The sequence below is a fragment of the Globicephala melas genome, chromosome 3 (genome assembly GCF_963455315.2).
Source record: "Globicephala melas chromosome 3, mGloMel1.2, whole genome shotgun sequence".
Lineage (NCBI taxonomy): Eukaryota > Metazoa > Chordata > Mammalia > Artiodactyla > Delphinidae > Globicephala > Globicephala melas.
The window spans coordinates 62,732,133-62,746,947 of record NC_083316.1 but is presented as its reverse complement, the minus strand read 5'-3'; the positions used below and the strand labels follow the sequence as shown (position 1 = coordinate 62,746,947).

The 14,815-nt window shown below is 36.8% G+C and overlaps 1 protein-coding gene across 8 annotated transcripts in view; it reads right to left on the bottom strand.

Annotated features, from left to right (window-relative positions):
* TENT2 (terminal nucleotidyltransferase 2) overlaps positions 1-6,873 on the bottom strand; it is a 58,606-nt gene extending 51,733 nt beyond the window's left edge. For 4 of the 8 annotated variants that reach the window (XM_030846594.3, XM_030846626.3, XM_030846619.3 and 1 more), the window contains exons 1-4: positions 6,427-6,787; positions 6,132-6,200; positions 484-657; positions 183-272 (exon numbers count right to left, since the gene is read on the bottom strand). In XM_030846594.3, the coding sequence (XP_030702454.1) occupies positions 183-272; positions 484-620 (227 nt within the window). In that variant the 5' untranslated portion in view covers positions 621-657; positions 6,132-6,200; positions 6,427-6,787. The other 4 variants (XM_070045153.1, XM_030846600.3, XM_030846611.3 and 1 more) reach the window with 4 other exon arrangements.
* Positions 6,874-14,815: the final 7,942 nt, after the last annotated feature.

The following is a 14,815-nucleotide window of genomic DNA, read 5'->3' as shown; positions in this document are numbered from 1 at the left end:
ACAGTTATCCCTAAAATTTTTTAAATACTTTGAAGTTTTAAAATTCTGTTACAGGACTGATCACACAGGTCCCAGAAAACAAAATGTAGGGCATAGTGTCCATTCAACTTAATACAAGATACAGTGTTAAACAGTTCCCCAAAATGCAATTTTTTCTTTTAAAATAAGTAAGAAATACTTACTTCCTTCCTCGAAATAATGGGGAAGTTGAGGTCTGTACTGGACTGACATTTCCATATGTCAACTGCTGTAATGATACAGCTCTAGACAAGCTACCAAAGACAAAGAAAGAACAGTAGTAGTATACATTTTTGCCTTAAAAACAAAAAACTAATTTCAGAAAAACTAAACAGTTCACCGATCACAAGAAAACAAGACATGATGACATTTTCTCTAGCTCCAAATGTTTCATATAAAAAGGATTTGTGTCAAGTAGAAAATGAAACTTACAAGTGACATGGGCCAAAATAACACCGTACTTACTCTGTATTCTGAAAGTTGAACTGTGCATCTATAAGCTGCTGGTGTGAATAAAGACTTGGTGACAGGGTGAAGAAGTTATTATGTTGTTGATGGTTTGGAGTGAAAGGCGGGCGACCCAAAATTGAGTTTGGGAACATGCTCTTGTTCACTAAGAGTAAACATGTATTCTTCTACCTACAATAGTTTTAAAGATAATTTATTATAGCTTAAAGACATTGAACTCTTTGATAACTAGCATCTGCTAATTAATAAACAATTAGTTACCAAGTTACGAATTTCATTTGCAAAGTTATTTTTTTAAAGTTCAAACAGATCTCTTAAGTCACACCATAAGTAACAAAAAAACTTACTAATAATAAATTTTAAATCTAGATTAACCACATTATTCAAATGATAGTAAAATCTGTGCATTTCTAATTTTGTGATGAATTTTCCCTAATAAATTTATCCTAATATCAACAAATCTTTTAGAATCAAGTTAACACCACTATACTCTGATAATAAAAAGAAACCACCCAAGTGAGACATTTAATGAAATCCTACAATTTCTTACATTTATTCCCAATCTAATTTATTCAAAGGTATAAGCTGTCATATGACAACTGATTCCCAGGATTTAGATCGTACAGATCTGATCAAACAAGGGATGGAATTTGTATCACCTAATAACTATTTATAAAATGCTGAGATTCCCCTCAAGGTCTGAACAACTTATAAAAAGAACTTCCAATAAAAGACAGTTTGCTCCACACGAATGGGGAAAACATAGGTACAAAGCAATCAGAATCGTTCACTACCCCAAGCAGAAGACTAGATATTTATTATTCGCAATGACTGACCCCAAGAGGCTATAGACTTACAAAGAGTAGGGTAAGAAAACAAACTGAAAACAAGTATTAAGTCTACAAAGTAAAAACAGGATCCCCAGCCTGCATTCCCAATTCAGGCAATTAGAAAACTTATCTATGGAATAATGGAACAAGAAACCATATAATACAGTAACCAAAGAACCTGTAACATAGGAACAGTCGCTCACCAAGAAAAAGTTAAGCTCACTCGCAACCTACAATGAAGCCTACTATTGAACTGCCTACTCATGCACATAAGCTTCCAATTTAGATTTCTAGTTAGAAAACAGACATCCATGGATCATCAAAAGTTAAAAAAAAAAAAAAAAGGCCTAGGAATAAACAGAAACAATACCTGCAACAAATGGAAAATGAGGAAAAAAAACCCTCCATAATTAATGAAATAACATTGAATATGTAAATAAGAATGTGTTTTTTAAAAAGCAGAAAGGGCTCTTGGAAATTAAAAGCAGAAATATCCAGCAGAAAGCTAAAAATAACATTGAGGAATGAACAAAAAGGAAAAATTGGTGAGGGCAGACAGGAGGCAGGACAGTAAGAGAAAAAAATATAATAAAACCAAACTATGTGGTCCAACATCCAATACAACAGAAGTTCCAGGAAGAACAGCGAAAACACAGAAAAGGAAATTACCAAGTAAATAAAACAAGAAAATGTCCAAGACTGAAGAACACCAAGCCTTAGATTGAAAGGACCCAATGAGTATAAAGCACAACTGAATATATATATACATATATATATATACATACACACACACACACACACACACACACACACACACAAAGGTATATTACAGTGACATTTCAGAATATCAGGTAAAAGAAGCTTATAAATATTACAGAGAAAGAAAATGTTATAAACAAAGGGATGGTATGGATAAACAACAAGGTCCTACCATATAGCACAGAGAACTATATTCAATATCCTGACATAAACCATAATGGAAAAGAATATAAAAAAGAATGTATAATTGTATCACTTTGCTATACAGCAGAAATTAACACAACACTGTAAATCAACTACACTTCAATTAAAAAAAAAAAAACACCAAGGGATGGTAATCAAAATGGCTTTGGCCCTCTCAGTAGCAACAGTGGAAACAAAACAAGGAAGTGAATGCTTTCAAGGCTCCGAAGGAAATGCTTTCAAGCTATAATTTTATACCCAGCTATACTATCAGTGCAAAAGGAAAATAAAAACATTTTTAGACATGTAAAGTATCAAAAAAAAGAAAAATGAAAAGAAAATCTGGGATCTAGGAAAAGGGAGCTCTGACACAGGGCAGAGACAAATTCCCCAGGATGATGGTGAAGGGAAGCTAAACAGCTTAAGTTAGAACACATAGAGGTCTTCAAGAAGATATCCAAGGAGGAAAAAGATTAACTGGTAGATTACCTTATATATTTGACCACAGAGAGGAGTTCGGCTAACAGAGCAGAAATTATAGGAACAGAAATGCAGCAAGTTAATAATAAATTACTAAACTACGGACAAAACACACTCAAAAGGTCATATAAAAAAGGAAATATAATCAGTCACCTACTTGGTTCTTACAATAACAAGAACATTGAACATACTGATTTAAACAGAAATTGTAATATATTTATTATATATTTACTACACTGTATTTACAGATTACATATGCTACATAAAATATACTATATGCTACATATATTTACATGTTTATACACACATAAATCTCACAATTTATGATGAGAGAGGGTACATAAAAATGGTAAATCCTCATTTTCAGTAGATCAGTAGATGTCAATCCAAAAACCAAGCTGTATAAAAATTTCTACGTTGTTTTTTTTTTTTAGAACAACAGAGGAAAATAACATATAAGCTGCTAAAAGAAATGGTAATTGCCTCTGGGACTAAGACAAGATGGCTGGAAAAATTAGAATAGGAGACAACAAGAGAGAAAAGAGAAAGATCTGGGAAGAGACAAATAAGTCACTCACAGAAACTTTATTCCTTTTCAATTCTGTAAGATTAAAATTTCCTAGACTGGCCAAAGAGTGAGATTCACCAGTCCAAGGTTCATAACAGATTATGGACAATAGTCTTGGGCCACCATCAGATCCCATCCCAAGTGCCTGACTCTAACTTGGACCAGAGACAAGGTGTTACGTCCAGAAAACAAGAGTTTGTCAGCTTTCTTCAGCAGGCCTTTATCCCTTGTTATAGGAAATTGATTAAAACAAAAAATCAGTCCTATCAAATCTGCTAAACTGTACTCTCTGATGTTCACTGATCAGAGGCAGTATCTTGAACCAAGCAGGATTCCAGAGAATTCTTTATTAAAAGTACACTCAATAATTGTAGAATGCCAGATCTCTAAGGCTGTCAACTAATGCCTTCTTCTCCCTTTGCCTGGGCTTACACTCCTTCTTGGCTTCCTTGACTCTGCTACTCTGACTCAACTCCCCATAAAACAATTACTATTTCAAAGAATTCATGAGAAAATGACATTAAATACAATTCATTATAATGAATTTTGCTTGATATTTAATTTTGTTGTAACAGATACTATAGATCTGATCAAACAAGAGAAGAAATTTGTATTCAGAAAAACTAGAATTAAAACACTCTATATTCAGATTTATTTAAATCAATTCGTAGTTAAAATTCTAGACATTTTGTTTATACCTATAAATAATATGCTTGTGTTTTTCTTCAGGCTGGAGACCCAAAATGACATAATAGCCCAGACCTCACCTAATTTCTATTGCATTACATGGTCAGATTCAAACTTAAGAATAAGTCAAAAGATGTCTTGTAGCCCAGAAGTACTCCTCAAACAACCACGGCTTAAAAGCTGAGAATGATTCCATACTCAAAAGTGTACTTTAGGGCAGTTATCTAAATCAGCCTATCCCTAATTACCAGATAAGCATCAAAGGTTTTCCAGCGCCTCCAAAACAAAGTTATCTGTCGGGTTCTCCTCAGGATGAATTTTTGGCCCTCAAGTCTGGCTCTTAACCAGGCCAGCCTTCAAAGTGGGGAGGATCATTCCTAGGGAATGTAATCAATGACATTCAATGCTTTCCAACACAAGTATTCTGCATGACCATCTAGAGATAAGGAAGTAAACCAAAAGCCCATGAATTTCAATTCCTCTTTCTAATATTTCTCCTAATACATTCCAACACTAATTTTGATGAAGATAAAAATGACACCAAAATAATAACCTATTATAATAAAACAATATAAGGGATCATTTTTTAAACAGAATAGAGTTTCTGAGAATAAAATCCAGCAAAACTATTACCATACCAGATTTAAGGGGACCTCTACAAAATTTTAAATCTTTTTCTTTATATTCTGAATGAAAGCCTTCTTCACCAAGTAGACAATGATCCATAAAAAAAAATTACTCCACATTAACATTGGTAGCAGGTGTAAGAAATTTTATGATAAATAAAATCCAGATATTGGTGGTATCCTATTTTTCTTAGTTTGAAAATTATCAATTTCTCAATCTGTGCTTGACTATAAAAAAGAATAATCTAGGTAAATTTTGAACTGCTTTAAAACTGTTGCATTGGTTCTTGCCTTAAGGAGAGAATCTTAAGGATTACTTCTTGACTAAGGTTGCCCATTTGGAAGTTACACAGATTTATTTGTAAATAGTCATATATGAGACAAGGTAGTAAAGGAGTAGTTCACAAAGTAATTCCTAGTGATATAGCATTTGGTCCTATAACTTACAACCCGGAATTTCTGTCCTAAACTTGACCTCTCCTCCAAGGAATTAGAGAACACTCAAGGTTACATAATTCGTTCATCAAGATTCTCTGGAAAGTGGAATCTACCTAGTATAAAAACCAGAAATGTAGTAGCAAATCTAGTTATCTGTCCACTTTGTCCAAATGCCTTTGATCCCCTAAACTCACTTTTTTTCTCCATAATGCAACAAGTCCAACTCCTAAATCCTGCTCACCCTCTGTCAAACCACCCACAGGTTTTGATAACGACAGTCCTTTTTTTAAATTAATTTTTATTGGAGTATAGTTGCTTTTACAATGTTGTGTCAGTTTCTACTGCACAGCAAAGTCAACCAGCTATACATATATCCCCTCTGATCAAGAATTAGATCCCATCCAAGTATTAAAAAATAATCTAGCCACATGATTCCAAATGGACATTTCTTAAATACCTATTTCACACACAGCTTGTTACACTTCCTGATCAGACAGAATTGAGACTATTCACACCAACAGAGTACTGCTACTATTATTTGGCTATTCATCAGTACATATTAAGAGCCTTCTAGCTATTAATTCCATGTTTAAAGCCTTGTGGTAATAAAGCATACAATATGAGGGTATTTACAAAAGTAGTATGTCGCCTGTAATTCAAATACGCAGACTTAGTGTTCGGTTCTGATCTTTCCCCACAAAACCATACACCACACGTTTGTTAGGTTGCCAATGTAGCTTGAGTTTTAGTTTCATTTTCTTTTTTGTTCACCCTATTGGTATACCAATATAAATAAACGACTGCTATTTTAAACAAAGAGTTGAGAGAGGATCAAACAAGGCAGGGAACTTGGATAGTAGAGGATTTATGAGACACATAAGCCCCCCGTGTTCTGACCTAGAAAGAGAGATGGAGAACCTATCTACAAAGGCTGAACGGTGCGAAAACAAAAGGGATAGACAACAATCTGACAGTCCTAACCTGTGCGGTTTCCTGTAAAGCTAAAAACCGAGACAATTTCACAACCATTTAGTGAAAAGTCTTAAATTTTAAATTATTAATCCTGATATTTACCTTAGTTCTTCACCACCCTTTGAAACCCCATGCAGTGTCCCAAGACAGTCTTCCTTGTTTGGTCCTAGACTGAGGACGGGGCGCGAGAAAGACAAACGAATGGGAAACGTTTAAGAGTTCCTAAGATTCTTCATAAAGTACCGCAGCCTGGGGGCCGCCCATACGTCTGGGATATCAGAGAGATTATGCCGGAACCTCCCACGCAAAACACTACAGTTTCCGAAAAAGTTCCCGGCGCCCCGCCCCCCACCCAGGCCTACACCGTTGCTTTCCTCTCCGAAACCCCCTAACTCACAAGTGTCCTCGGGGAAGGCTAAGCAGGAGAATCTACCGGCACCGCCAGCCCAGGAGCTCCAGAGCCGGAGCAGGGACGGCCCGGCGCGCTCGGTCCCAGCTTTCTCCAGAGCCAAAGGTGGTAGTGCCCGCGCGGAATGGGTAGGCCCGGCTCCGGCTCCGGATTGCGATCTAATTCCCGGGCTCGGCGGCCGGGGAGGTACGACACAAGAAAAGGCAGGGGCAGCAAGGGTGAGGGAACTCGAGGAAGATGGCAAGAGACGGAAGACCAAAATGTAGACGGAAAAAAGCGGCGTAGAAAGCCCTGTCGGAAACACCCGGAAGACCGACGTGACCCCGGATGGAAACGGCGAGTAGGGGGACGGAGGTCATACTTCCGGCAGCCGCTTCACTCTCTCCTGCGAGGTCTTCGCTCGAGTGCGCAAGCGCACGGCTCCTGGGGGCCCGGCTGGGAGGGCGTGGGACGTTCAGCAGCTGCGAGAGCGAGCGCGAGCGCGTAGGGGAAGGGCTGAGACTGCCTAGAGAAAGGCGGAGCGGCAGACGGAGGAGGGTGGTTGGCGGAGAGCTGCCCTGGACCCGCTCCTCAAGCTCAAATCTGATAAACATTTTTTTTACTGATCCTTCCTGTCTCTCAGCCGGGTGACTCCTCCCCAGAGAAGATTTTCCTGGCCAAGTTTTCCCTCACTCTTCTACACTGATCAGTATTAAGCTTTGTTTTTTCCCGTTAATGAACTGAGAGCTGCTTGGGGACCCTTATTTATCTATAAAGTCCAGACTCAACTCCCTGCCTTAGTAGCTAACATTCACTAATAGAACAAACATTTAATATTTCTTCTTGAGTGAGCTTTAATAGTTGTGAAAATATAAGTTGTTGAAATTTATTCGTGTAAATCTGTTAACAATATTCCTTTATTGTCCTTTTTACTCCTGAAATTGGTAACTTGTGTCTTTTTTCCTTTTTCCTGATCGACCCGGCAAGAGGCAATATTAATCTCACTGATTTCAAATCTCAAAGTCAACTTTTGGTTTCATAGATTTTCTTTATTTTTATTTTCTCTTTCATTGATTTCTACTGTTATGTTTATTTCCTTTATTCTTCTTTTTTGAAGTTTTTAAAATTAATTTTCCAGTTTCTTGGAAACTGAGGTCTTTGATTTGAGATGTTTCTTCCTTTGTAATATAGGCATTTAGTGGTATGAGTTTCCTTCAAAGTACTGTGTTAGCTGTATCCCACACATTTTAATATATTGTGTTTTCATTTTACTTCATTTCAAAATACTTTCTAATTTCCCTATATGGGTTTTTTTCTTTGATCCTCGGATTATTTATGTTATTTAGTCTCCAAGTATCAGACTTTCCGGATACCTTTCTGTTTTTGATTTCTAATACAATCCCATTATCATCAAAGAACATACTTCATATAATTCGAATCATTTTAAATTTATTGAGATTTGTTCTGTGGCCCAGAATATGGTTGGTCTGTCTTGGTAAGTGTTCAGTGTACATTTAAAATAAATGTGTATTCTGTAGCTGTTGGGTGAAATGCTCCACAAATGTGAATCACGTCAAGTTGCCTGATATTACTGTTCAAATCTAAATCCTGGGGGGGATTTAGAACATACTTACTGATTTTCTGTCTACTTATTTTATTAATTATTAAGGGAAGAGCACTGAAATCCCTCACTATAATTATGGATTTTTCTAGTTTTCCTTGCTGTTCTATCAGTTTTTGCTTTATGTGTTGTGAAGCTCTGCTGTTAGTTGCATAAACATTTAGAATTGTTCTATTATTTAGGTGAATTTATCTTTAATGAAATGAATATGAAAATTATTATGTCATTATGAAATGATTCACTTTATAAATGACCCTCTTTTTTTCCTGGTAATATTCTTTGCTCTAACTGTACTCTGTCTGATGGTAATACAATCACTACAGCTTTCTTTTTTATAGCGTTAACATGTTTTTTGGGGGTTTTTGTTTGTTTGTTTGTTTTTTGCTGTACGCAGGCCTCTCACCGCTGTGGCCTCTCCCGTTGGGGAGCACAGGCTCCGGACGCACAGGCCCAGCGGCCATGGCTCACGGGCCCAGCCGCTCCGCGGCATGTGGGATCTTCCCAGCCCGGGGCACGAACCCACGTCCCCTGCATTGGCAGGCGGACTCTCAACCACTGCGCCACCAGGGAAGCCCAACATGGTTTATTTTTAAGGGAAAAGTTATTCCAGTTCTACAAAAGTCTTCCAGGAATTTGAAAGGTAAATACTTCCCAGATCATTCTATAAAGACAGCATTACTCTGGTACCCAAACTCAAGATGTTCCAAGAAAAGAAAACAATGGGCCAATAGCCTCATAAACATAGATGCAAAAATCCTTAATAAAATTCTACCTATTTTTGTTCCACAATATATAAAAAAATATTATACATTATGACAAATGAGGGCTTATCCCAGGAATGCTAGGCTGAATTAACATTGGAAAATCAAACAACATAATTCACCATTAGCTAAGACTAAGAAAGAAAAATTGTATGATCATTTCAATAGGTGCAACAAAAGCATTGGAAAAATTCAATACCCATTCCTAGGAATATAAGAGAAAACACACAACTTGATAGAAAACGTCAATAAAAAACAGCACACTTAATGGGAAAGAACTGAACATTTTCTTCCTAAGATCAGGAATAAGGCAAGAATTTCTGCACTCACCACCTCTTCAACATTGTACTGGGGGAGTTCTAGCCTGCACAATAAGGCAAGAAAAAGAAATAAAAGGCATCCAAATTGGAAAGGAAGATGTAAAACTGGCTTTATTTACAGGTGACATGATATATGGTCAAAATTCTATAGAACCTAAAAAAAGCTACTGGAACTCAAATGAGATCATCAAGACTACATTATACAAAAATCAATATACAAAAGTAAATTGATTTGTATTATACTAGCAACAAACAATCTGAAATTGAAATTAAAAATACCAAATGCTTAGAGATGAGTTGATAAATATACATTTATTTATTTATACATATTGTACACTGAAAACTACAAAATACACTGAGAGAAATTTAAGAAGACACAGATAAACAGAAAGATATATATCATGGGTTAGAAGACTCAATACAGTAAAAGTGTCAATTTCCAAATCAAAATCCCAGCAGGCTTTCTTAAGTAATTGACAAAGTGATTCTAAAATTTATATGGAAATACAAAGGACATAGAATAACTTTAACAACTTTAAAAGAGAAGAACAAAGTTGGAAATTTTACACTACACTACCTGATTTCAATGTTTATTATAAAGCTACGTTAACCCAGATAGTATAGAACTGATATAAAGAGAGACAAACATCAATGAAATTGAATAGTGAGGTTTTTAAAAGTCACATATATCTCTATGGCCAAATGATCTTCAACAAAGACAATTCAATGGGGAAAAGAAAGACTTTTCAGCTAATAATGCTGGAATATTTGGATATCCATATGTAAAAATCAATCTATCTATCTATCTCATACTGTATGTGAAAACACAAAACAGATCATATATCTAGCTGTAAAACTTTAAACTTCTGGAAGAAAACAAGAAAAAATTATTTGCAACCTTAGGCTAGGCAAAGATTTCTTAGGTATGGTATTAAAACACTATCCTTAAAAGAAAAAAAGTGATAAACTGGACTTTATCAAAATTAAGTACTTCTTTTCAAGACACTGTTAAGAAAATGAAAAGACTAGGCAGAAACAGAAGATGCATCCAACCCCCAGCTTTGGGGCAGAGTCAGGGAAGAAGGGACTTGGGGTGTTTTGATGATGTGGTTTTTGCGATTGTTAATTTTATATTTGGTATGTGATTGGCAACATGAGCTCTTCTGTGATGTGGAGTCCTCTACAGCTTCTAGGTTTGGATGTAGCAATGTGGAATAGAATGGATACAAATAAGGACTACTATTGTATTTTGGGGCATCTTGGGGATGGAGTAGTAAACAAAATTAACCCAGTCTGTTCTCTCCTGTAGTTTACAGTTCAGAGAGAATAAACTTTACAAATTTAGAAAACAAAAATCTAATTTTATTTTTTTTTAAACTGGTGCTTCTGAAAGGAATGCCCTTTATACACACACACACACACATATATATATATATATTTATTTATTTATTTATTTGGTTGTGCCAGGTCTTAGTTGCAGCAGGCAGGTTCCTCAGTTGTGGGAGGCAGTCTCCTAGTTGCGACTTGTGGGCTCCTTAGTTGTGGCATGCGAACTCTTAGTTGCAGCAGGCATGTAGGATCTAGTTCCCTAAGCAGGGATTGAACCCAGGCCCTGTGCATTGATAGCACAGAGGCTTAACCACTGCACCACCAGGGAAGTCTCCAAAAATCTAATTTTAATGGTAGTAACCAAGAAAAGGAAAAGCAAATAACCGGGGGATCTAACCGATCATGAAGAGCACAATGGCTAAGTATGTGCACTACTCAGATCTCCTGTGTGCAGAGCATAGTTGACTGACAACCCCAGCTGCTGCCTCTCTGGATCTACCACCACATTTGGAACCGAGGTCATGTCCCTGTTGAACTGTGGCCAGCCAGTGACTGACCACTGCAGAGATGCTGGAGCCAACCTTCCTGCAGGACAAAGGACCCTTCTAATGGACACTTCTGACTTGGGAACTCCCCATTTGCCTAGCCAAAACGTTCTTAGAAGAGTGCTGCAGTCTTCTTCTACCCAATTCTCCTTCCTTCTCCTCCTTCAATAGATGTCAGACGTGCATTGGAACCTGAGGCTTTCCCTGCTTACCCTTGCTTCCACATTTTTATCTTCCACAGGGATATCTTTTAATAAATCTCTTGCATGTCTAATCCTGTCTTGGCATCTGCTTCTTGGAGGACTCAAACTAACACAGAAGCTTTCCCTGTGAAAGTGCCATTTAAGCCAAGACCTAAGGGAGTAGAAGTTAGATGAAAATTTGAAGGAAGAAAGAGAACAGCCCTGAGTTAGACAGGAGCTTGGCACAGTGCCTGGCACATGGTTAGTACTCAGTAAACATCGCTTGACTAAATGGAATACAAGTGCTTTATGTAGGGCAAGTAATTATTCCTCAAAAACAGTTTTACAAACGGAGTTCTATTATTATCCCTATTATGACAAATGACAAAACTGAGGATAAGAACTGTAAAGTACCTTGCACAAGGTCAGGCAGCCGTTGAAAAGCACAAACTAGGATACAAACTTAGGTTTGTTTGTTTCCAAGCCTGTTATTTTTAACTGGTTAAATATCAAGTTATACTGGCTCGCCTCAGAGGATTTGAAAGTGGGCTTTGAAAAGAAAATGTGTATAATATAATCTTTTTAAATTCGTAATCCATCTAAAGACCACTACCTCTTCTAAAAACAGGGCAAGAGACATCCTGAATGGAAAAAGATATTCCATGCAAATGGAAATCAAAAGAAAGCTGGAGTAGCAATTCTCATATCAGACAAAATAGACTTTAAAATAAAGACTATTACAAGAGACAAAGAAGGACTCTACATAATGATCAAGGGATCAATCAAAGAAAAAGATATAACAATTGTAAATATTTATGCACCCAACTTAAGAGCACCTCAATACAAAAGGTGCTGTATATGCTAACAGACATAAAAGGGGAAATCAACAGTAACTCAGTAATAGTAGGGAACTTCAACACCCCACTTTCACCAATGGACAGATCACCCAAAATGAAAATAAATAAGGAAACACAAGCTTTAAATGATACATTAAACAACATAGACTTAATTGATATTTTTATGATATTCCATCCAAAAACAAGAGAATACACATTCTTCTCAAGTGCTCATGGAATATTCTCCAGGATAGATCATATCTTGGGTCACAAATCAAGCCTTGGTGAATTTAAGAAAATTGAGATCATATCAAGTAACTTTTCCAACCACAACGCTATGAGACTAGATATCAATTACAGGAAAATATCTGTCAGAAATACAAACACATGGAGGCTAAACAACACACTACTTAATAACCAAGAGATCACTGAAGAAATCACAGAGGAAATCAAAAAATACCTAGAAACAAATGACAATGAAAACATGATGACCCAAAACCTATGGGATGCAGCAAATGCAGTTCTAAGAGGGAAGTTTATAGCAATACTAACCTACCTTAAGAAACAAGAAACATCTCAAATAAACAACCTAACCTTACACCTAAAGCAATTAGAGAAAGAAGAACAAAAACCCCCAAAGTTAGCAGAAGGAAAGAAATCATAAAGATCAGATCAGAAATAAATGAAAAAGAAATGAAGGAAATGATAGCAAAGATCAATAAACTAAAAGCTGGTTCTTTCAAAAGATAAACAAAATTGATAAACCATTAGCCTGACTTATCAAGAAAAAAAGGGAGAAGACTGAAATCAATAGAATTAGAAATGAAAGAAGAGGGGCTTCCCTGGTGGCGCAGTAGTTGAGAGTCCGCCTGCCGATGCAGGGGACATGGGTTGGTGCCCCCGTCCAGGAAGATCCCACATGTCGCGGAGCAGCTAGGCCCATGAGCCATGGCCGCTGAGCCTGCACATCCGGAGCCTGTACTCCTCAATGGGAGAGAACACAACAGTGAGAGGCCCGCGTACTGCAAAAAAAAAAAAAAAAAGAAATGAAAGAGGAGAAGTAACAACTGACACTGCAGAAATACAAAGGATCATGAGAGATTACTGAAAGCAACTCTATGACAATAAGAGGGACAACCTGAAAGAAGTGGACAAATTCTTAGAAATGCACAACCTTCGGAGACTGAACCAGGAAGAAACAGAAAATATAAACAGACCAATCACAAGCACTGAAATTGAAACTGTGATCTCCAACAAACAAAAGCCCAGGACCAGATGGCTTCACAGGCGAATTCCATCAAACATTTAGAGAAGAGCTATCACCTATCCTTCTCAAACTCTTCCAAAATATAGCAGAGAGAGGAACACTCCCAAACTCATTCTATGAGGCCACCATCACCCTGATACCAAAACCAGACAAAGATGTCACAAAGAAAGAAAACCACAGGCCAATATCACTGATGAACATACATACAAAAATCCTCAACAAGATACTAGCAAACAGAATCCAACAGCACATTAAAAGGATCATACACCATGATCAAGTAGGTTTGTCCCAGAAATGTAAGGATTCTTCAATATACACAAATCAATCAATGTGATACACTATATTAACAAATTGAAGGAGAGAAACCATATGATCATCTCAATAGATGCAGAGAAAGCTTCCGACAAAATTCAACACCCATTTATGACAAAAATCCCCCAGAAAGTAGGCATAGAGGGAACTTTCCTCAACATAATAAAGGCCATATATGACAAAACCACAGCAAACATCGTCCTCAATGGTGAAAAACCGAAAACATTTCCTCTAAGATCAGGTACAAGACAAGGTTGCCCACTCTCACCACTCTTATTCAACATAGCTTTGGAAGTTTTAGCCACAGCAATGAGAGAAGAAAAAGAAATAAAAGGAATCCAAATTGGAAAAGAAGAAGTAAAGCTGTCACTGTTTGCATATGACATGATACTATACATAAAGAATCCTAAAAATGCTACCAGAAAACTACTAGAGCTAATCAATGAATTTGATAAAGTAGCAGGATACAAAATTAATGCACAGAAATCTCTTGCATTCCTATACACTAATGATGAAAAATCTGAAAGTGAAATTAAGAAAACACTCCCATTTACCATTGCAACAAAAAGAATAAAATATCTAGGAATAAACCTACCTAAGGATACAAAAGACCTGTATGCAGAAAATTGTAAGACACTGATGAAAGAAATTAAAGATGATACAAATAGATGGAGAGATATAGCATGTTCTTGAATTGGAAGAATCAACATTGTGAAAATGACTCTACTACCCAAAGCAATCTACAGATTCAATGCAATCCCTATCAAACTACCACTGGCATTTTTCACAGAACTAGAACAAAAAATGTCACAATTTGTATGGAAACACAAAAGACCCCGAATAGCCAAAGGAATCTTGAGAAAGAAAAATGGAGCTGGGGGAATCAGGCTCCTGGACTTCAGACTATACTAAAAAGCTACAGTAATCAAGACAGTATGGTACTGGCACAGAAACAGAAATATAGATCAATGGAACAGGATAGAAAGCTCAGAGATAAACCCACACACATGTGGTCACCTTACCTTTGATAAAGGAGGCAAGAATATACAGTGGAGAAAAGATAGCCTCTTCAGTAAGTGGTGTTGGGAAAACTGGACAGGTACATATAAAAGAATGAAATTAGAACACTCCCTAACAGCATACACAAAAATAAACTCAAAATGGATTAAAGACCTAAATGTAAGGCCAGACACCATCAAACTCTTAGAGGAAAACATAGGCAGAA